Source organism: Prionailurus viverrinus, chromosome E2 (assembly GCF_022837055.1).
Source record: "Prionailurus viverrinus isolate Anna chromosome E2, UM_Priviv_1.0, whole genome shotgun sequence".
In the NCBI taxonomy this organism is placed as follows: domain Eukaryota; kingdom Metazoa; phylum Chordata; class Mammalia; order Carnivora; family Felidae; genus Prionailurus; species Prionailurus viverrinus.
Genome location: NC_062575.1, coordinates 29813980 through 29835023, shown reverse-complemented (window position 1 = coordinate 29835023; position 21044 = coordinate 29813980). Strand labels below are relative to the sequence as shown.

Sequence of the window (21044 nt, the reverse complement as noted above, 5' to 3'; positions counted from 1 at the left end):
CTCTTAAAAAGTGAGAACAAACTGAGGGTTGATTGGGGGGGGGGGGGGTTGGGAGGGAGGGATGGGTGGGTGATGGGCATTGAGGAGGTACCTGTTGGGATGAGCACTGGGTGTTGTATGGAAACCCATGTGACAATAAATTTCATATTAAAAAAAATAAAATGGGTGCTTTTCATCAAATGTAAATGATACATTTTCTTAAGTCAACTTTTTTTCAAACAAACTGATTCAAGAAAAGGAAGAAATCGCCTTTGTAGATAACCAGACAAAAATGGAAGTCAGAGGACCTGAGTTTTTGTCTCCGGAATAAACCGTGTTACTTAAGGGAAGTCTTGAAATATCTTTGTTTCTATTTTCTCTGATCGGAAAGGGAAGTTAAATTGCTTCTCCTTTTAGTTCCCACCCTGCAGTAAGATAAAGCAGCATGCAAAAAGTGACTCTTGATCCTTTGAGTCCTGGTTGCTTCCAGAAGCCGGCAAAAGCTGCAATTTTCTTTCCTAGAAAAATGCACACACACACAAACTGCACACCGTTTCAGGGGCTTCATGGCCTCCCCTTTCCCCAAGCTCATCCGTGGAACCCCAGTGAAGAGCACTTACTTCAGTTCTATTTATTTATTTTTAAAGTTTTTTACTTATTTATTTTTTAGAGAGAGAGAGAGAGCGTGCAAGGGGGAGAGGGAGAGAGAGAATCCCAAGCAGGTTCCACACTGTCGGCACGTAGCCCGACGTGGGGCTTGATCTCATGAACCGTGGGATCGTGACCTGAGCTGAAATCCAGAGTCAGACGCTTCGCCATCTGAGCCACCAGGCGCTTTAGTTTTTCAAGTGAACTCCAAGTAGGTAAGAGTCGAGAAAAAGCAGTATTGTTTTTAGTGCCTACCTATGTGCGCTAAGCACTGGAAATACAGTGCCGCACAGAGAAAGCAATCCTTGCCCTAGAGGAGTTCCTGATGGTCGAAATGTAGATACTCGGCCACAGGTAAAGCTTACGCTCTTGGTGATGCCGAACACCGTTTGTTCAAGTGCGAAGCACCACGCTAGCTCTATTGTTGCCAGTTCACACTTTATCTGGGAATTCATCACTTGAAGACTTTGTGCCGCCCAAGTGCTTCTAAGACCCTGGGGTTATAATCGCAGGGGCCTCTTTGCAGTTCTCGGAATCTCCTTCTCCCCACTTCGGCCTCAGCGTTCCTGTCTAGACGAGTAGTTCATGTGTAAGAAACAGCGTACTCAGTCCACCTGGCTTAGAATTATCCATGCCTTCTTTTGTATTGCCATGCCACACCTCCTGAGGTACAGAGATACTAATATAGTAGCTAGATGCTTCAGAGTTCTGGATCTTCTGCGGCCTCACATCATCATGGGGCCATTGAAGTGGCTCAGATTTGCACACTGGCTTCTAGCTTATTGCAGACAAAGCCTGCAAGGAAGAAAGAATCTGTCTGCAATTGTTGAATTGTTGCCTGAGTCTGCCCTTTCCTTTCCTTTCCTTTCCTTTCCTTTCCTTTCCTTTCCTTTCCTTTCTTTCCTTCCCTTCCCTTCCCTTCCTCTCCTCTCCTCTCCTCCCCTCCCCTCCCCTCCCCTCCCCTCCCCTCCCCTCCTCTCCTCTCCTCTCCTCTCTTTTCCTTTCCCTTCCTTTCCTTTCCATTGTCTACACATAGAGAGTTGCTTAGTGACCTTGGTCACTCTCTAGTGACCTGTTGGTGTTGGCCATCATGGCGGGGCCACCACCAAGATTCTAGATCCTGCCTCGAAGAGGGGCTTCCATCCGGCCTTCGCTCAAGAACCCACGCCAGGTGCCCCAGAGCCGCTCTACATGGCCTCAGTGATTAAATGTTTCTATTTCTTACTAAGCAGAAATATATTTTCCTTCCTTCTGAACTGGGAATGGGCAGGCCACTGGCCTGCTGTTCCCTCTCAGTAGGAACTTTTTTTCCAAGTAAGCTCAGCACGTGATGATGCCAAGCTGTGTGACATACCTGGAGTCCACCTTTGCCCTGTGATTAATGGTAATTCAACTGGTGGCTCTCCTAATTGATTTCTCCCCTCCTTTCACAGAACCATGATGGCAGCATTGACTTCCGAGAGTATGTGATTGGCCTGGCTGTCCTGTGTAACCCTGCCAACACGGAGGACATCATCCAAATGGCATTTAAGGTACTGTCAGCCCCGCTGAAAACATCTTCGTCTGCCTCGCGAACAAGTGTTGACTCTAAGTGCATTATGTGAAAACCAGTGAATCCATTACCTGAGTTTATAGATCTGCTGGGACGTGTGCACAGGGGTAATGTGATTAAGACAATTGCCACTGAGACTAAAGAAACCGCAAGCATCCGGTTAAGCAAAAAGGAAGTCTTTGGGAGAAGCTTAACTAATAGCATCAAAATTGAAGAGCCGGTGAATTTAACAAATTCGCTTTAAAAATTCTTTCTTTCCAGCCTGTCCGTTTTGGAGCCCCGAAGTGCGGTGTATAAATAAACACCACCTGCCACTAGTCATCCTAATTCACCATCCGGAAAGTTCTCCTCTGTCCTCACATTTTCTCCTTCTGTGTGTCAGAGCTATTTTAAGTGCTGTTTTCCTGATGGAATTTATTTTATTGGGGGATGTCAGGTGAGCGTCATGCTAAATGTCCCAAGTTCCCACCCTGTGTGTTTTCCTGGGGTATCACGTGTACTTTCACAGCAATATCAGGGAAGGGGGGTGGGGCAGAGGAATAGCACGCATGGTCCCGTGCTCAGCAGAACCTGGTGGAGGTTTGAGCTGTGACGACCCCGACTCCCGTGTATCACCTGCATGCCCCCAAGAGGAGCTGGAAGAATACGTTCCCAAAGTGTTTTTCGTTTTTCTGAGATAAAAGGTGCTGCATCTACTGCGTATTTATGCAGGATGTTCCCTTCCCGTTCTAAGGCTGTGTCGTCTGCTCTCAAGTAAAACAAAAACTTGATCTCCCTGCTTGCCTTGGTACCTAGCTGTGGGTATTGACTCATCCCTCAGCCGCGTGGAGGTCTCCCTGTTTCCACCCACCATGACCACCGAGGACCTTCCTGTTCCTGCTCCTACTTCCCTCTCTTCCGGATTTTCTGAGAAGAGCATCCCACAAGGTTTTCTTTCCCCTCTATTGTCTAGAAAAGACTCTCTTCCTCCGAGAGTCCTTTCTCACGTTTTAGGGGCCACCAGGGCAAGCTTCAGGAATGTTCACGTGCTCTGTCATCGACGGCGAAGTCCCCAAGCCGGCTTTTTATCTCAGATTGGTTAAAACTGAGTTAACTGTTAGGCCTATAAAGAACCCAAGTGGTTGATGCTTAGCAGATGGTCAGAAGGCAAGGGCCAGAACTTTTTCCAAGTTTAAAACGTTTGGCTTTTACAGACTTATTCATCATAAAACCTAAAATTATACACATAGCTAACTGATTCCAATTCAGATATTTCTGTTTCTGTTTTGGGACTGCATACATAATTGTAAGTTTAGCTGAGTAAATGGTCACTTTTGGTTCACCGATGAAAGACCCGGTAGAAAATTTGGCCCTCAATCACAGTAATTATTGTTTTTAAAGATGCCGTGAGATTTTTCTCTGGCCTAGACCTCGGTTTGGTGCAGAGGCAGGCAAGGAGGACCTGAAACTATAATTAACTCTTTTTCCAGTAAGACAAGGGTCATGCTTTCCTGTGGTTATTTTTCAACCTCCTTTTCCAGGTGTGTTTGGTGTTTAAAGAAATATTTTGGCACACTTTTATGTTTCATTTAGTAGTATCCGTTTATACATACGGGATCCAATCCTTTACTTGGGAAGCACTTCCCAGGTAACTCCCCGTCCTTGATCCCATTCCGTGACCACAGTGACCTTCAGGGGTAGAGTGTTAGCTAGCGTTCTCTAGCCCTGAGCAGACAGGCGTGGACTGTGGCTGCAAAAATCACCATATGGCCGGGGAGGGGGCTCAAGGGTGGACTCAGAGGCAGCGACCCCAGAGGCCAGTTAGAATGAGCACCTCCAATTCTGTCCTCTGTCCTCAGTCGCGTTCCAGGGAGGGTCCAAGTGGTCCTGCTGTAAAGAGCGTGTGCTTGCTGGAAAGACGGGGTGTTTTGGCTCAGAGTCCCACCGTGGTCCATGCAGTGGGGAGATACCACTCCCCCTAAGGAAATCGGGGTGCTGAGCTCTCTACTGGAGTCCAGAGTGTGGGATTTACTCTGCAGCAGGGAGACTACTGGGAGCGATGAGTAGTTGAGGGAAATTGAACATTTCAGTGAGGGGCACAATCTGGAGTAGTGATGACAGGGGCCAGATGGAGAAGAAGTAAAGGCCCCCAGTATGGACACGTGAAGGGATCTGCCACAGAAGTGAGAGCCACCAAAGCACCAAATGTGACAGATGAGTTGCCGAGGATTGTTTAGGGATGGAAGGCCCGGGAAGGAAGCTGCGCTCCCGCTTGTGAGGAGCCGGGTGTGACGAGATCCTTGGCAGTTACTGCTGAGCCCCGGGCCACCCTTTGCAAAAACAAATGCTCATTCGCTTTTCACTTTGGTGCTGTTCTCCCTCCTATTGGGGCTGTTCTCCCTCCTATTGGGGCTGAGTCGTATGCTCTTCATTTCCGGTTCTCCAGCTCTCTGGCAGCTTCTTCCAAAGTACTTCCCCTCGTGCTGTCCCAGGGCTTTGCCTTACTGTGTGCGTTGCCTGCAGATAAGCTCCGACACACCCCTCGTCTCAGCTCTTTGCTGAATCCCCGGCTCAGGCCTCGCCACTGTCCTGAGTTGAGGCGCTTCATCTCCTCCCACTCAGGTTTTACGCCCCCAGGTCCAGCTCCTAGGTCTCGGGGGACCCCTGTTCTCCCGTTCTTGGTAGGGCACCCACTTCATCCCAGGTGCCCAGGCTAGAACACCCCCGCCCACTCACACTCCTTCCCGTCCATCCCCGAGGGCCCCGATTGCCATGCCGGTCCTGCCCCTGCTTTCTTATAAATCCTGCCCCTTCCTGTCCTTCCCACTCCTCCCCCTCACACTCTTTTTTTTTTTTAGTTTATTTATTTATTTTGAGAGAGAGAGAGCATGCGAGCATAAGTAGGGGAGGGGCAGAGAAAGAGGGAGAGAAAGAGAATCCCAAGCAGGCTCTGTGCTGTCCGTGCAGAGCCTGAGGCAAGGCTCCATCTCACGAACTGGGAGATCACGACCTGAGCCGAAATCGAGGGTCCGAGGCTTAACTGACCGACCGAGCCGCCCAGGCCCCCCTCCACGCCACACTTAATTGGCTCTCCCGCCTCTAGTCTTTCCAACCTTCTGACCTCAATCCATCCGCCTTGCTCTGAATTCACATATGATCACAGCGCGTCCCCCACTGTCATAATCCCACAGGGTTAGGTGAGGTGTCACACACCCATCATGGCGTGAGACCTGCTTGTCCGTCAGTCTCCTGGTTCCAGCCCCCGACACTCCACCTGCCAGTCCTTGTATGTTCCAGGAATATCCCTTTGTGCTCTGAGACCCACCTCACGTGTCAGCTGGGTCAAGCTCCCCTCGACCTCTCCCGTAGGATTCATCTTGTTCTCCACAGGCCTCCCACGTCCTCTGTACTTACTGTTGTTGTCACCCCTGTTTTAATTCTGTCTCTTTCCATGCCCAAGCTACATGGGCAGCAGAGACCATTCTAACTTCACGTGCATCTCCCTTGCCCCCGGCACAATAACGGTTTGAATTATTAAAGATTTTCTGGGATTACTCCATCCCATTTCTGTTCTGCCGGCACTCATTCCTATATTTTATTTTCCTCTTCCTTCAGCTCTTTGATGTTGATGAGGACGGCTTCATCACAGAGGAAGAGTTTTCCACCATTTTGCAGGCCTCCCTTGGGGTGCCCGACCTGGATGTTTCCGGTCTCTTCAAGGAAATAGCCCAGGGGGATTCTGTTTCGTATGGTGAGTGGGCAGCTTGCTTTCTGCTTTAGTTTACCAGGAGCCATCCCTGACTACAGATGGACCCTCGGGAGGGAGGTTCCTCCACTAATTCTATTAACAGAAATAACGGTAATAATGATGTTGACAGTAATAATAACAGGGGTAGTGGTGTAAGAGTAGCTAATTACTGAGGGCTTAGATGCTAAAGCACTCTTCTAAACATTTTTTAATAAATCTTTATTGATTAGCAGGCCTATTTAGTCAGTACTCTTATTTTTTACTTTTTTATTTTTTTTAATGTTTATTTATTATTGAGAGAGACAGAGCATGAGCAGGGGAGGGGCAGAGAGAGAGGGAGACACAGAATCCGAAGCAGGCTCCAGGCTGTGAGCCATCAGCACAGAGCCCGATGCGGGGCTTGAACTCACAGACCGCGAGATCATGACCCGAGCCGAAGTCAGAGGTTCAACCCGACTGAGCCACCCAGGCGCCCCTCATCAGTACTCTTAATTATTATTTGATTGAGATGCATAAAGTTTAACTAACTTACCTAAGGGCATCAGCTAGAGAATGTCAGAGCCAGGATTCAAAAGCCACGACAGTCTGGTTTTAGAGCCTGCCCTCTGCCCTCCCCACCTTACCTGTCCTCCGCTGCCCCTCCCGGAAGGGTCTTTTCCCTTCCACCCTCTCCATGGCTGAGCAAAACTGAGCAAGTCAACTGAAGCGGGTGTAACCACAGTAGAGCGGTGGGGACTGAGGTGCCAACAAGGATAATAGCAGCTAAACCATCTATTGATGTTCACCGTCAGCAGCTTAGCTAAGCTTTCACGCAGGCTTGTTTTCTCCCATCATGTTGATGGCACCTCTGTGAAGCTGGGACTTTCATGGCAGAAGAAGACCCTGTGGCCACACGGCAGGTCCATCCATCAGTGACCAAGCTTTCTCCAGATGGCTTGAGTCCACACATCAAAACAAGTCCCCTAGGGCTGAAGGATGGTCCGTCGGTTTCCGCATTATTTCCCGGTACAGTTGTTGAGAAACAGCTGAGTGGAGAGGCCCAGGTGACTCCTTCCCTGGCTTGGCTCAGCTTGCCATTCACGTCAGGCTGGCGTACCTCCCCCAGCCTCTCCTGCAGGTTGCAGGGGGATCCTCTTGAGGGCCTCTTTCCTTATGGTGCAGAGAGTTTCAGCTTGTTAACTTTCATGGGATGGGGGAATTAGATCGCAAACTTCTTTTCCTCTCTGTTTTTAATTACTATCATTCTGCCTGCCCTTCATTCTATGTTAGGTAATTAAATGCCTAGGGCACTTACTCTATTCAGTTGAAGGAAGGAAGGAAGGAAGGAAAGAAGGAAGGGAGGGAGGGAGGGAGGGAGGGAGGGAGGGAAGGAGGAAAAATGGGAAGTACATACTGAGATAAAATGTATGAGTCATAAACCCCCTGGGTACTCATTCTCTGACCATTTTCCTTTCACAAGTAAGACTGCTTACTGAGTTCAGAACAACTCAGAACAACTATTTGGTTGCCAAATTCAGAACAACTATTTGGAGTAACTATTTCAGTGGCAGTTATGCCAAAAATGATTTGTTAGGTAGTCATAACTTTACCTGTCAATTTTAATAATTTTATCTACTTTGTTTTTCGGTGTTTAATCTTTTTCTTTTTTAGAATACACACCGTATCTCCCTTTCCCCGATATTATACCTTTTTTATTGTTTCCTTTTTTTTGCAAAAATGTTTGGAAGCATTTAAGTATGATTTTATAAAAGAATAGCTATTGAAATGTATCAGAATGTGACCATTTAAATTATTTTCCTTCTCGGTTTTCCATTAGCCAAATTAATGCCCAAATTCCACAGATTAGCCAGTTCACAGCACTTCTTCTAGAAATGAGTTGCTTTTTAATGCCACTGACATCCCCAAAGAGGACAGAGACCTTGACTTTTTGAATAGAGCACAAGTCTTGAAAGACCTTGGTTTCAGTACATCAACTCTCCTGTTTACTTTCCGTAAAAGTCACTTAAGTCCCCTGTGCCTTCATCACTGAGACAGACTCCTGCAGATGAACCTCTGTTTTGGATGTTAAAAAAGAACATTCAAAGAACATGTTAATAGCTTGCCTGATTCAGAAACATAAAGTGGTCTATTAATGCAAAATAATGTTGCTGTTGCAAAGCATGATTTGGGCTCAGTCTGGTAGCTTTCTCATCACTGAGACCTATTTCTTTCTCCAGGAGTTGTTTGTTAGTCTAACGTGCTGTGAAATAGACTCTGGGTTATCAGAGGATTTTTAAAAAAGAAATAGAACTAGAACATGGGGTTAAAAATCCTTTTATTTGGATAGCTAGCTGATTCAAAGTCTAGGCTCCTTTTGCTGTATAAACTCAATAAAGTTCTCTCCATCCAAACAGAAGAGGATAGAGGGGCTTCAGAATTGAGGGTGGCATTATACTTCAGAAACATCAGGTTATCGGAGGCTTGACAGGCAAACTCTGATGGTTAACTTAGCCTTCTAAACCTCTACCTCAGTTCGTAAATCCAAGACCCCAAAGATAGAAAGAGGCCCACGACTCAGAGATCTCATGATAGGATGATTATATATTGTACCTTCTACTTGTCTTTATTGGTCATAAGTCGGGGCTTAGCTTCTCAAGACTGTGAATTTGTATACCAGAATTAAAGGTTAAAATCCTTTGAAAAGCCAGTAAGAAAAAGTCATGAGCAATAGCATTTTTAAGCGTTTTTTTATCATAAAAAAATAACAGCAATAGAGAAAATTGAATGAAACATAAACATAGAGCATCACGAGCTTTTGTAAAGTGAACACTTATGTTACCAATGTTCAGGTCAAGAAATAGAGCTTTTTGGGGAGCCCGGGTGACTCAGTCAGCTGAGAGTCTTATTTTTGGCTCGGGTGACGATCTCACACAGTTCAGGTGTTCAAGCACCGCATGGGGCTCTGCGCTGTCAGTTGGGGAATCTCTCTCTCCCTGTCTCTCTGCCCCTCCTCCCTTCTCTCTCTCTCTCTCAAAATAAATAAATAAACTTAAAAAAAGAAAAAGAAATAGAGCTTTTCAGGAAACCCTTGTGCACCCCTTCCCAGGGACAACCCCTTTCTCTTTCCTAAAGCGGGCATGACGGACCTGACTTTAAAAGTCCAACATGGGGTTTGTTCTCTCGAACCATGAGATCATGACCTGAGCCAAAATCACGAGTGAGACGCTCAACGGACTGAGCCACCCACGTGTGCCTAGCTAACCTGACGTTCAAAGGACTCTCTACCTCGCTTTACTTGTTAGCATCTCACCACAAAGTACCATCGTTAAATATCATGTGTTAGCTTTGGCCGAGTTTTTGAACTTCATATAACGGACTCATACGAATATGCATTCTTGTGTATCTGGCTGTTTTCATTCAACGTTATGGCTTTAAGATCCGACCACACGGCTACAACACAGCTGTTTGTTCATCTTCTCTGCCGTAGAGCTGCTCTGTTCCATGAAAATGCTACGCATCCCCATGTCTGCTGCCGACAGACTCGGGTCGTTGGCACTGTCACCCGTCATAACTAAGGTCGCTGTGAACAGTCTTATTCATGTCTCCCAGAACAAACACACCATGCACAAATTTCTCTAGGTTATAGACTTCGGAAGAGAATCGACAGGTCACGGCGTAGGTACATCCTCGACTCTACTAAATGATGGAAAAACTGTCTTCCAAAGTGGCTGTATGATTCCTAAGAGTCGAGTAATGGGAGTTTGCAATGATCGTATCGTTAAGGTCCTATATTAATCGGCATCGTGCCAAAAGAAGATGCGTCTCTATTTACGGGTTTTTTTTTTCTCTCTTCTAGAGGAATTTAAAAGTTTTGCCCTAAAGCATCCACAATATGCGAAGATATTTACAACCTACTTGGACCTCCAGACGTGCCATGTGTTTTCATTACCAAAAGAAGCCCAGGCAGCTCCCTTGATCGCCAGCAATAAAGTCAGTCCCGAAAATCACGACGAGAGCACCTCAGACAAAAAGGATGATTAAAAGCAAATATTCCCAAGGAAAGTCATTTACCTGAAGTTGTAAAGGCATTTACTGATAGCATTTTCAGTGTGACTTTTGAGTAATGATGATGTTTAAAATGGAAAGCTTTTTTTGAAATAAAAATGATAGATTTTTTTATTAAAAGGCTTTTATTCTTACACGTATATGAAGTAATATACGTATGAAGGGAATACGTATATTCCCTTTCTTTTATGTTGTGCTGTGCTGGTTGGTTTACTGGTGATAAATACGTTTTTATGGATTTCCCAGCTTAATTTGCATATGCAAATGAATGCAACGGTCTCACTTATTTACTGATGAGTGCTAATCAACACTGTAAAAAGTCTTAAAGAGGGTAAACACTTTTTAAACCTACTTCCCTCTAAAGAAATGAAGTAATATTGTTATCTCGAATCCCTTCCCGTTCTGGAAATGAGTGAGAAGTCTAAGGAACATTGTGGAATTTCATGCCGTTAATTTCACAGATGCATTATTTCTATTTCCAATTCAGTTTCTTGGATCACTGAATTTGCTGGATTGGAAGAGAGGGAGAGCTTCGTTAATTCAGTGAGCCTTCTTAAAACTCATATTCTCTCTCTTGCACCTTTATGGAAGATTTCCTTAACCGCCTGCTAAGGAAATTATACCATTTTGCATGACCTACAGTTTAGAACCTTGTTTTAAAGACCCAGGCTGCGGCCAAAGGGCAAGCGGGACTTGCCTTATTGCAGGTAACCTTAATTACCTGCTGAGAAAATGAATCATTTGCCACAGGGTCTAGTTTGAGTTCCATAGTTCAGAATGTAGGGCTTGCCCACTAAATGAGTCAGATCTGCCTTCCTTACATAGTATTAGAATTGACATATTTTACAATCCAAGTGGGATGGTAAGCGTCCTCACAAATTTTACAGCTTGTCTGAGATGTCTACAGGGAAAACACAAAGGGTTCCAAAATATCGAAAGTTAGGGAATCTGAAAACCTACTTTATTAGTGTAAAGAATTTAACCCCCATGCGGGAATCTGGCCGTGACATCTTTCCTTTAGGTTAGGCAGCAACTTCCTTCAAGTGCCATTTTGATTGGATGTCATGCATCGTACATATGGTTAATATCACCTGTGTTTGAAATTTTGAACGAAGACCCAGTTGCTATAATGTACAAAAATAGTTGGCTCACGTCTGAATCGTGTCTTTGAATCCAGTCTCTTTGTTTGGGCTGTGTTTCCGAATGTATTGGTGATTTACCCCCGAACTCATTTTTTAATGCCATTATTGAAGTTGGAAAGCCTCACGAGAGGTGGGTGATCATTTCAAGCCGGTTTTACACATGAAGCAGTCGGTGCTCTAAGTGAATGAGTACATTCGGAGCATCGCTTCCCGAAATGTTTTATACTTAAGCACGTACGATCGTTTGCTTTTTCATATGCCTTAGAGCTGTTTAGACAAAGTATGGAATGAGCTGGAAAGCATTGCTTAAGTAATTAGAAAAGTATCTGTCCCGAATAGTGTCTGAGTGTGCGATAGAATGCATGTACTACTCAGGTACCACGATCGCTGTTTGTCATAGACAGGCTGCATATTACTCCTATTAGTTACGAAAAAGTAGCATTATAAATGGAAAGTTTCCTATGAGCCTCCTGAAAACGATCCCACTGTTTTCCCATTTTAAGCTAATATTTTGTGCTCCTTAAGTCCACTTCTGCCAATGTAATATCCCCATTTTATTATGTTACTGAATAAATAAACTTGCTACGTAAAATTCTTGGCAATTAAAAAGTTCTGGTTCTGCCATTTTGTCTCAAAGGTAATACACCTTTTTAATATCATGGTTTGAATGTGTTTGCATATTTATGAACGTGATTAATCATTCTTGTTTGCCTTTAAGCTTTATGAAATGTCAGGCATGATCTTACTCTAATGAAAAACTCGAATTTTAGCTAAAGGTGCCATAGTTCCTATTCTTAAAGAAGTTGACTTTGGCCAGTGGCGTGTGTCTAACCACACTCATGATCATCAGTATCCCTACAGTCTAGGTTCTTCTTGAAGCCATCATAGCAAAGATTGCCTTCAAAGAGCCTTTTCTCCTCTTAGAACTTGAAGTAAGGAATTAAATTTCATTAAATCAGTTAAATGCGCTGTGGTTTCCTATAATAGTTTGAAAAAAAAAGTTATTTTTTGAAAGGAGAAATACTAGATCCTAAGACCTAAAAACTACAGGGGCGCCTGGGTGGCTCGGTCGGTTGGTTAAGCATCCAACTCTTGATTTCAGCTCAGGTCACGGTCTCGTGGTTTCATGAGTTTGAGTCGCACATTGGGTTCCTCACTGGCAGTGTGGAGCCTGCTTGGGATTCTCTCTCTCTCTCTCTCTCTCTCTCTCTCTCTCCTTTTCTCTCTGCCCTCCAGCTCACTCTCTCTCTCCTTCTCCCAAAAATAAATAAACAAATGCAACTGAAAAAAAATTAAAAATCCAAAAAACTTGAAAGGTTTCGATCAGAACAGTTCTGTTGAAGAGCAATGATGTGCTGAATGCTTGTAGACCAAATTGCTGGCATTATGCGTATTTCATACCCCTCTGCCGCTGCTTCTCGAGTTTCGGAGGGCTGGCCGTGACTGTTAGTAGTGGTACCCATCACGGATATTTCAAAGAGACCGCCTCCCTTTTAGAAGACGTACGGTCTGCGGTCCGCGTGAGGCACAAACAGTACAGGAATCTGATTCCCAGACTCGGGGACCCTCCCCTTCACGCTACCGCAAATGCAAGATGGGGAATCGGCCCAGCGGGCGAGGTGGACAAGTGGGCTCCCTACCCCAAAACCCTTTGTGTGTTTGTTTGTATATACCAATCACCAAAGTGGATAAGAAGCCACCAGTGAGAAACCACTCGGCAGGGAAGCAGACCTACTTACCATCTTTCCCCTCTTCTTCCTGTTCTCCTGAAGAGACTTCAATTTTTGTGGTGGTTGTTATACCAGAGTATTAACTCAGCGCTGCTTGTGGTTTGACAGAGGCGAAGGCCCTCATGAAGTTCTTGCTATGTTGCCAATACACGCGTCACAAACCCGAGTAAACAGGGTAATGGCCTGAAGAGCTCTTGTCCCTTTTAGCCCTTTCAACGTAGCACTTGTGTCTAGGTCACCCGTCACCTTGTCGGGTGTGTGTGTAAGGGGCTCTAACTAGCTGTCTCCCCGACACTGGGATATCAGCTCGCTAGTTTTTCTAACGTGGACCTTACCGTTTTCTTATCATTCCTCTGAAAGAGTCTCTGTACGTTAGAAAAAATAAAAACAAAAAGAGAGAGAGAAGAGAATAAACAGAAAAATCACGGTTGCTTCCACCACCCCAAATCTGCAATTACGAATGTTTTGACATGCTTTATTTCACTTTTTTTTTTCCCAAATATCCTTACATTCTCAAGATAAGAGCGTGCATGGTATTCTACACTTTACTAGTTCACTTGGAATATGACATTTTCCAAGGTCATTCGATTTTCCTGCGAATGTGAATTTTTCGGTGTGCCTAACGTTTCTTCAGATAGCACTAAGATGACACGTGTGATCATTCTTCCATACTGAACGTGTGAGTTGGGTTTTCGTTTTGGGTTCTGTCTGACTCCAAAGGCCAGGCTTCTTAACTATTTACATATAGCATCACCGTTGCCTGATTTCTAGAATTGATAGAGTAATGTCTGCCATATGTGGGGTCTAGATACCAAATTTTGACTGAGTTCATAAATGGAAGAAAGACAGAGGTGGTTGGGATGGGAAAAGATGGGTGAACTGAGGCCCAGGATAGGCGGGCTGAAAATCCAGAAACCTTCCCGTATGAATAATCGAAGGCACTGTCAATCAATGGCAGGGTCAACTTCAGAACGCTACAGTAATCTTTTTCCTTTGTGGGTAGTGAAGGAGCATAAGTCCCCTGCTTCTTCTGGGTCCCTCTGCTGTGGGACACAGTACATCTCTGCTCGCAGAATAATGTCATATGATCATCAAGGTCGAGTGTAGGGAACTGAGCACTAACTCACAACTGTAGTATCTAGGACCTTCATTCGCACTGTTGTGGAGCACCCCCTTTGCTGTTCTCGCCTACACCTTCGGCCTCCTATAAATTCCCTTGCCGGGCAGAGAGAACAGCGACTGTTACAAAGCACAAACCAGTTATCACTTCTCCAGTTAAATTCTTTCTAATGCTCCCCATTGCAGTTTGGATACAATCCCAAATATTCCACATGGCCCACAAGGCCCCACATGGTCTGGCCCCCCTGGAGGTGTAGACGTCAACCGTTAACCGTCTTCTGTCTCTTCACCTGGTTCGCTTTTTTTCATTCAGATTAAAAAAGAAACAAAGGCTTCACTGAGATCATGATTTACATACATCATACGGTTTACCCATTTAAAGTGTACAACTCAGTGCTTTTTTTAGAATGTTCAGAGCTGTGCAACTATCACATCTAATTTTTAGAATGTTGGAGTTTATTTACATTTTATTTATTTTTTTAATGTTTATCTTTGAGAGAGAGAGAAAGAGAGACAGAGCATGAGTGGGGGAGGGGCTGAGAGAGAGGGAGACACAGAATCGGAAGCAGGCTCCAGGCTCTGAGCTATTGCACAAAGCCTGACGCGGGGCTCAAACTCAAGAACAGTGAGATCATGACCTGAGCCAAAGCCAGATGCTTAACCGACTGAGCCATCCAGACACCCTGAGTTTATTTAGATTGTAAATCGAACATCAGGTCATCAAATAGGAATCCCCCAATGCCCATCAAAAAAGCCCACTCCACCTCTACAGGCATTCTGAATCCTGCTGCCCTTGAATTTAAACTTCTGTGACATCATTTGTTTGCATATTTACTGTCTCTTATTCCTACCACTTAACAGGTGTGCCTTACACAGAGCAAACACTATTTTGTGAATGAACAACAATAACATTAGCTTTCATTTCATGTGCCTCGCATTGTATGAGAACAGAGATCATCTTCACAATAAACCTGAAAACCTGGCATTATGAGATCCCTAGACTCATGCAGAGAGGTTCTAGCACTTGGTCAAGAGTTACATAACCGGCGAGTACCCGGGCTGGAATTCAAACCCAAGCCTGTCTGGCTTTAAAAGAGGGGACTTTTGATGGGGCCAAGGTAACTTGAGTGCATAAAATAACTAGAGAATTATGTGGCCGGTTTCAGTTTCCAGAAACATGGAAACTAGATAATCTGAGAACCCTCTGGCCACAAAACCCATAGAATGCTGAGCAAAATGTCACAAACATGTTCAAAATGCTAGCTGAGCATGCAGAATAGGAAGAGAAACCCTTGCCGGCCAAGAATGGAAAGAGATTGGAAACCAGAACTATGTGAAGGCATAAAAGTTCCAGGTCACAGGCGGACATTTGTCAGTCTCAGTAACAAGGGGCTTAGTGTTTTGCTGCCCTACGAGGCAAAAGACAAGGTTTTTAAATGAGGTGAGGATCTGGAACCAAGGTCTCAGGGGAGACACACAGATGCCTGAAGGGCTATACTCTCAGGAGAAGAATAAGCCAGAAAAATGCAACTTCTGGCAAAGGAAGACTGAGGGAGTTTTTCTGTCTTGGCCTGGGTTCTAGGCTAGGGGTGAAAACTTTCCTCCGGTCTTTCTTCTTCTTATTTTTTTCATGTCTGTCCCTTTCAATGTTTTAAGACTCATTTTATGGTTCAGCCTACGGTACATCTTGGTGACTGTCCCATGTGTACCTGTAAAGAGTGAGGATTCGACAAGTGTTGGGGGTAATGTTCTCTAAATGTAAGTTAGGTCCAGTGACTTGATAACTTGAGATGTCCTCTCCACCTTGCTGATTGTCGGTTCTAGCAGTTACTGAAAGAACGATGTTGAAAACTCTGACTTTTATCAGCTGTCAGGTTGTCTGAAGCTCTGCCATCAAGTTCATGACCATTTTTGATTGTTATGTCATCTTGATGAACTGACCCTTTTATCGTTATGACTATTTCTCTGTAATTCCAATAATACCTCTTATGCTGTCAGTAAGTAACTGCTTAACCATGCCAGCTTTCTTAGGACTAGTGTTTGCCTGGTTTATCTTTTTCCTTCCTTTCCCTTTTAACCCATCTGTGTCTTTATACTGAATATGCATCTCTTAAATAAATAGTTTGTGTGGGTGCCTGGGTGGCTCAGTCAGTTAAGTGTCCACCTTCAGCTCAGGTCATGATCTCAAGGTTCGTGAGTTCGAGCCCCGCGTTACAGGCTCTGCACTGAACGGTCAGGAGCTGGCTGAGGTCGCTCTCTCTCCCTTGCTCTCTGCCCCTCCCCCACTGCCTCACTCTCTTTCTCTCAAACTAAATAAGCTTTAAAAAAATGAGTATTTTGTGGTCCATTTGGATCTTACTTTTTATCTAGCTTGTCTGGCAATTTCTGTCCTTTCATTGGAACATTTAGTCTCCTTCCATTTAATAGAATTATTGATGTGATTGGATTTGAGTCTATATCATCTTGTTTTTTGTTTTCTATTCCATTTTTTCTTTGATCTTTTTCTTTCTGACTTATTTTGGACTAATTTTTTTTTTTTTTTTAGTATCTTGTCATTTTGTATTTTCTTTTGGCTCATTAGCTATACTTACTTACTTTTAGTAAGTAAATAGTGGTTGTTCCAGAGCTTATAATATATACTTTTCGCTTAATATTGTCTACTTTCAAATACAAGTACGTTATTTCCCTTATCGTGTAGGAAGCTCGGTGTGCTTTCGTTTCATTCTGTCCTGCCATTTGGACCCTTGTCATGTATCTTCTATGTGTTTCCAACACCACAAGACACATTTATCATTTCTGTTCAAAACGGTCAAGTAAAAACTTGAGGAAAAAAGGTCTGTCTACATATTTACTATTTCCGGCACTCTCTATTTCAATTTCTTGGTATGATTCTACCTTTCCATCATTTTTCCCCAGCCTGAAGAATGTCCTTGAGCAATTCTTAGAGGGCAAGATGCCTGACAATAAATTCTCTCTGCTTTCTTTTGTCTAAATATGTCTCGATTTTGCCTTCATTAAAGACTTATTTTTGCCAGATATGGAATTCTGTGTTGACTTCCTTTTTCCTTCCAGTTCTGTAAAGATTCCATTGACCTCTTCCTTTCATTGTGTCTGATGAGAAGTCAAAAGGAATTCTTTTCGTGGTTCTCTTGTATATAATGTATTTTTATCACTGGGCTACTTTTTTTTTTTTTTTTTTTTTTTTTACATTTTTTCTTTATTACTAGTGTTGAGAAACTTTAGTATGATTTCCCTCAATGGTAACATCTTGTAAAAGTACTGTAGAATATCACAGCCAGGGTAATGACATTAATACAGTCAAGACACAGAATATTCCACCCACTATAAGACTTCCTCATTTGGCTCTTTACAGCCACCTGGCCCTTTCCCCCCACCCCCCATTCCCATCTCCCCTTAGCCTCGGGCAACCACGCATATTTTCCCCATGTCTGTATCTTTGTGGTTTCAAGAAGGTTACATCAATGGAATCACACAGTATGTAACTCTAGGCTGCTGATTCTATCAGGAACGTGTTCCTTTCTATTCCGTGACATGGATGTACCACAGCTTATTTCACCTTTCACCCACTGGTGGACATCTGGGTTGTTTCCTGTTTATTATCATTTTCTGAGGAAAACGGCTATAAACTTTTATGGGCAGGCTTTGTGTGGACATAAGCTTTCGTTTCTCTGGGATAAATGCCTGAAAGTGCAATTGCTGAGGAACAGAGTGTTGCACCGAGTGTTGTTTTTTGTTGTTGTTGTTTTTGGTTTTTTGGTGTTTTTTTGTTTTTTTTTGGAAACTGTCAAACTATTTACCATAGCTGTACCATTTTACATTCACACCAGCAATGAGTGGTCTAGTTTCTCCACATCCTTGTAATATTTGGTGCGGTCACTCTTCTTTTTCTTTTTTTTTTTTAATTTTTTTTTACATTTATTCATTTTTGAGAGACAGAGAGAGACAGAACACAAGTGGGGGAGGGGCAGAGAGAGAGGGAGACACAGAATCTGAAGCAGGCCCCAGGCTCTGAGCATCAGCCCAGAGGGACTAGAACCCACGAACTGCAAGCTCATGACCTGAGCCGAAGTTAGATGCTTAACCGACTGAGCCACCCAGGTGCGCCTCTTGTGCCCATATTTTATTTTATTTTTTTTTTAATTTTTATTATTATTTTTTTTAACATTTATTTATTTTTGAGACAGAGAGAGACAGAGCATGAACAGGGGAGGGGCAGAGAGAGAGGGAGACAGAATCTGAAACAGGCTCCAGGCTCTGAGCTGTCAGCACAGAGCCTGACGCGGAGCTCGAACTCACAGACCGTGAGATCATGACCTGAGCCGAAGTCGGACGCTTAACCGACTGAGCCACCCAGGTGCCCCTTGTGCCCATATTTTAATTGGATTATTTTATTTTGTTTTTACTCTAGGATTTGGGGAAGTCTTTATATATTCTAGATACTTCTTTGTTAGATATGTGATATGCAAATATTTTTTCCCCAACGTGTAGCTTGTCTTTTGATCTTCTTACCAGGGTCTTTCACAGAGAAAAGAGTTTGACTTTGATCATATCCAGCTGATCAGTCTTTGCTTTACGAAATTTCATTCCATTAAGGATGAAAGCCAAATCAAGACATTGACTAAAGAGAAATCCTGACTAGCTCTATAATCGTTATAGAAATTTAATAAGTAGCTTAAAATCAACCCCGCCCAAGGAACCCTTAGATGGTGCTCCAGACAAGTTTTAAATCTTTAAGAAACAGATAATCCCAATATTATACATCCTTTAACAGAGAAAAATAACATTGATATGAGGGCAATAAGGGAACGATCAGTACCTTTTCTGCTTTATGTATGAATATAGATTCTCTTATTAAGTCCAATCCAACAATGTATCAAATAATTCATGATCGAGTTGGATTTATTCTAGGAATGCAAGGATGGTTTAATATTAGAAAATATTTTTAAGTAAATTGCATTCATACTATATCAGTTTCTTATTGCATCTATAAAATTACCACAAGTTCAGTGGCATAAATGATATAAATTTTTTATCTTATTCTGGAGGTCATTGGGTCTCATTGGGCGAAAAGCCAGGTGTCAGTAAGGCTGTATTCCTTCCTTCTGGAGATGTGAGGGGAGAATTTTTTTTTTTTTTTTTTTTTTTTTTTGCCATCTGAGGCCATGGACATTCTTTGGCTTGTGGCCCATCTCCATCTTCAAAGCTACCAAAGACAGAGCTGTTCTCACATCACACAATTCTCTCTCTCAAAAAAAAAAAAAATATATATATATATATAAAATAAATTTAAAAATGAAAGGAAATAATAGAAAGATATCTGAAAACAAATCTAAAATACATTTGCAAGAACTTGGATAAAATTATGAAATTTGATTAAAACTATGTTAAATAAGGGCTAAGTGGAAAGAATAATTACATTTATAGGCTGACTTGATACGATAAACATGTAAAATTTCCACCAATAGTTCTATAAATTTGAGCAACTGCAGTCAAGATCCCTCCATGACATGGGGTGTGTGTGTGTATACCAGACAAGCTGATTCTAAAAAGCTTACTGTAAAATGTATTTAGAAGTGCAAAGAGTTACGCATAGCAAGAAGTTCTGAAGATAAAAACCCCCAAATTGCATGTGTTTGAGACGGAAGAATTGCCACCTCAGGTATACAACCGTATTGTAAAGCTGTAGTGATACCAAGAGAGATTGTGTGAGTATAAGGTCGACCACGGGCGAAAGATCTCCACCATACTTTTCTTAGCTTCTTCATTCATTTAGATTCATTTCATAAATACGTATTAAGCACATAACTCGTGCCAGGTCCTGGTATAGATCCCAGGATACAATGGTGAACAAAACAAACAGTCCTCATCCTCATGGGATGCACAGCCTTGTGAATACAAATCACTAAAACGGTAGTAACGCTACGCGTGATGAAGTTACAAAACAGGCGACGACAGGTACTTTGGGAAAGTGACAAAGGGCAGCGATAACTAACATTGATGGAGGAAGCCCTCCGTGCCAGGAAAGATGACTAGAAGCTAAAGAGTGAAGGAGGGAGTGTTTCTTCTGGAAACAACAAAACGTGCAGGAGAAAGCAAGGCTTATTCATGGAATTAACAGAAATCTAGTCTGGTTGCGGTAGAAAGATACCAGGGTGACTGGCCCCTTTAAAATTCATTGCAAGTCTTTCAAAGAGACGTCGTCCACGTTTACATTTCCTGTACTTTACAGGAAAAAAAAGTGAGCCTTGCACCTATTCTAAGTCTTAAAATCACACCTCACTCTGGGGGTATAAGAATACTCTGGGCATGGGACAAAGGGACGATTTCAAATACTGACAGAGTATTAAGAAGGAGAGTGGGGAAATAATTGGATAAGAAAGACTTAACTGTGTTATGTGACTAATTTACGTATGTATTTAATGGTAATGGTTTTAATTAATTGCTTGCAATAAAATTGAAGGAGGACCAACCGGTTTCTTAGCTGGTGGATCATTACAAATAATCTTTGATAGTAGATACTATGTGATTTTTGGCAAATGACTTGAAAATAATCTAACTAATTTTCTTTAAAGAATGTTTTTTTAACATGTATTCATTTTTGAGAGACAGAGAGAGACAGAACATGAGTGGGGGAGGGGCGGAGAGAGAAGGAGACACAGAATCCGAAGCAGGCTCCAGGCTCCGAGCTGTCAGCACAGAGCCTGATGTGGGGCTCGAACGCGCAGACGGCAAGATCATGACCTGAGCCGAAGTCGGACACGTAACTGACTGAGCCACCAAGGCGCCCCTAAATAATTTTCTATAACAAATTCTTCCATTACTACCTTTTACACAGGTAAATAAACTCTTCACGGCTTACATCCATAAAAATAAAAATGGGAATAATACTGATGAGGAACCATGAGGTAGAGAGAAAACCTACCCATCTTATTAACATGCATTTCCGATGAGCTCGATGTTAATTTCCTTTGTATTTGATAGTAGTAAGAATTTATAATACATTCAATTCCCTACATTCAAAGTAGACGATCTAAAACACACATAAAGATTAAGAGAATTGTGGTAGATGATTAATAATAGGC

General features: G+C 43.1%; 1 protein-coding gene across 1 annotated transcript in view; it reads left to right on the top strand.

Annotated features, from left to right (window-relative positions):
• The window catches only part of LPCAT2 (lysophosphatidylcholine acyltransferase 2), a 70066-nt gene extending 58365 nt beyond the window's left edge, over positions 1-11701 (top strand). The window contains exons 12-14 of the mRNA XM_047836298.1: positions 2061-2159; positions 5774-5909; positions 9742-11701. Of these exons, the coding sequence (XP_047692254.1) occupies positions 2061-2159; positions 5774-5909; positions 9742-9926 (420 nt within the window). The 3' untranslated portion in view covers positions 9927-11701. The remainder of the gene's footprint in view (positions 1-2060; positions 2160-5773; positions 5910-9741) is intronic.
• The last annotated feature ends 9343 nt before the right edge of the window (positions 11702-21044 follow it).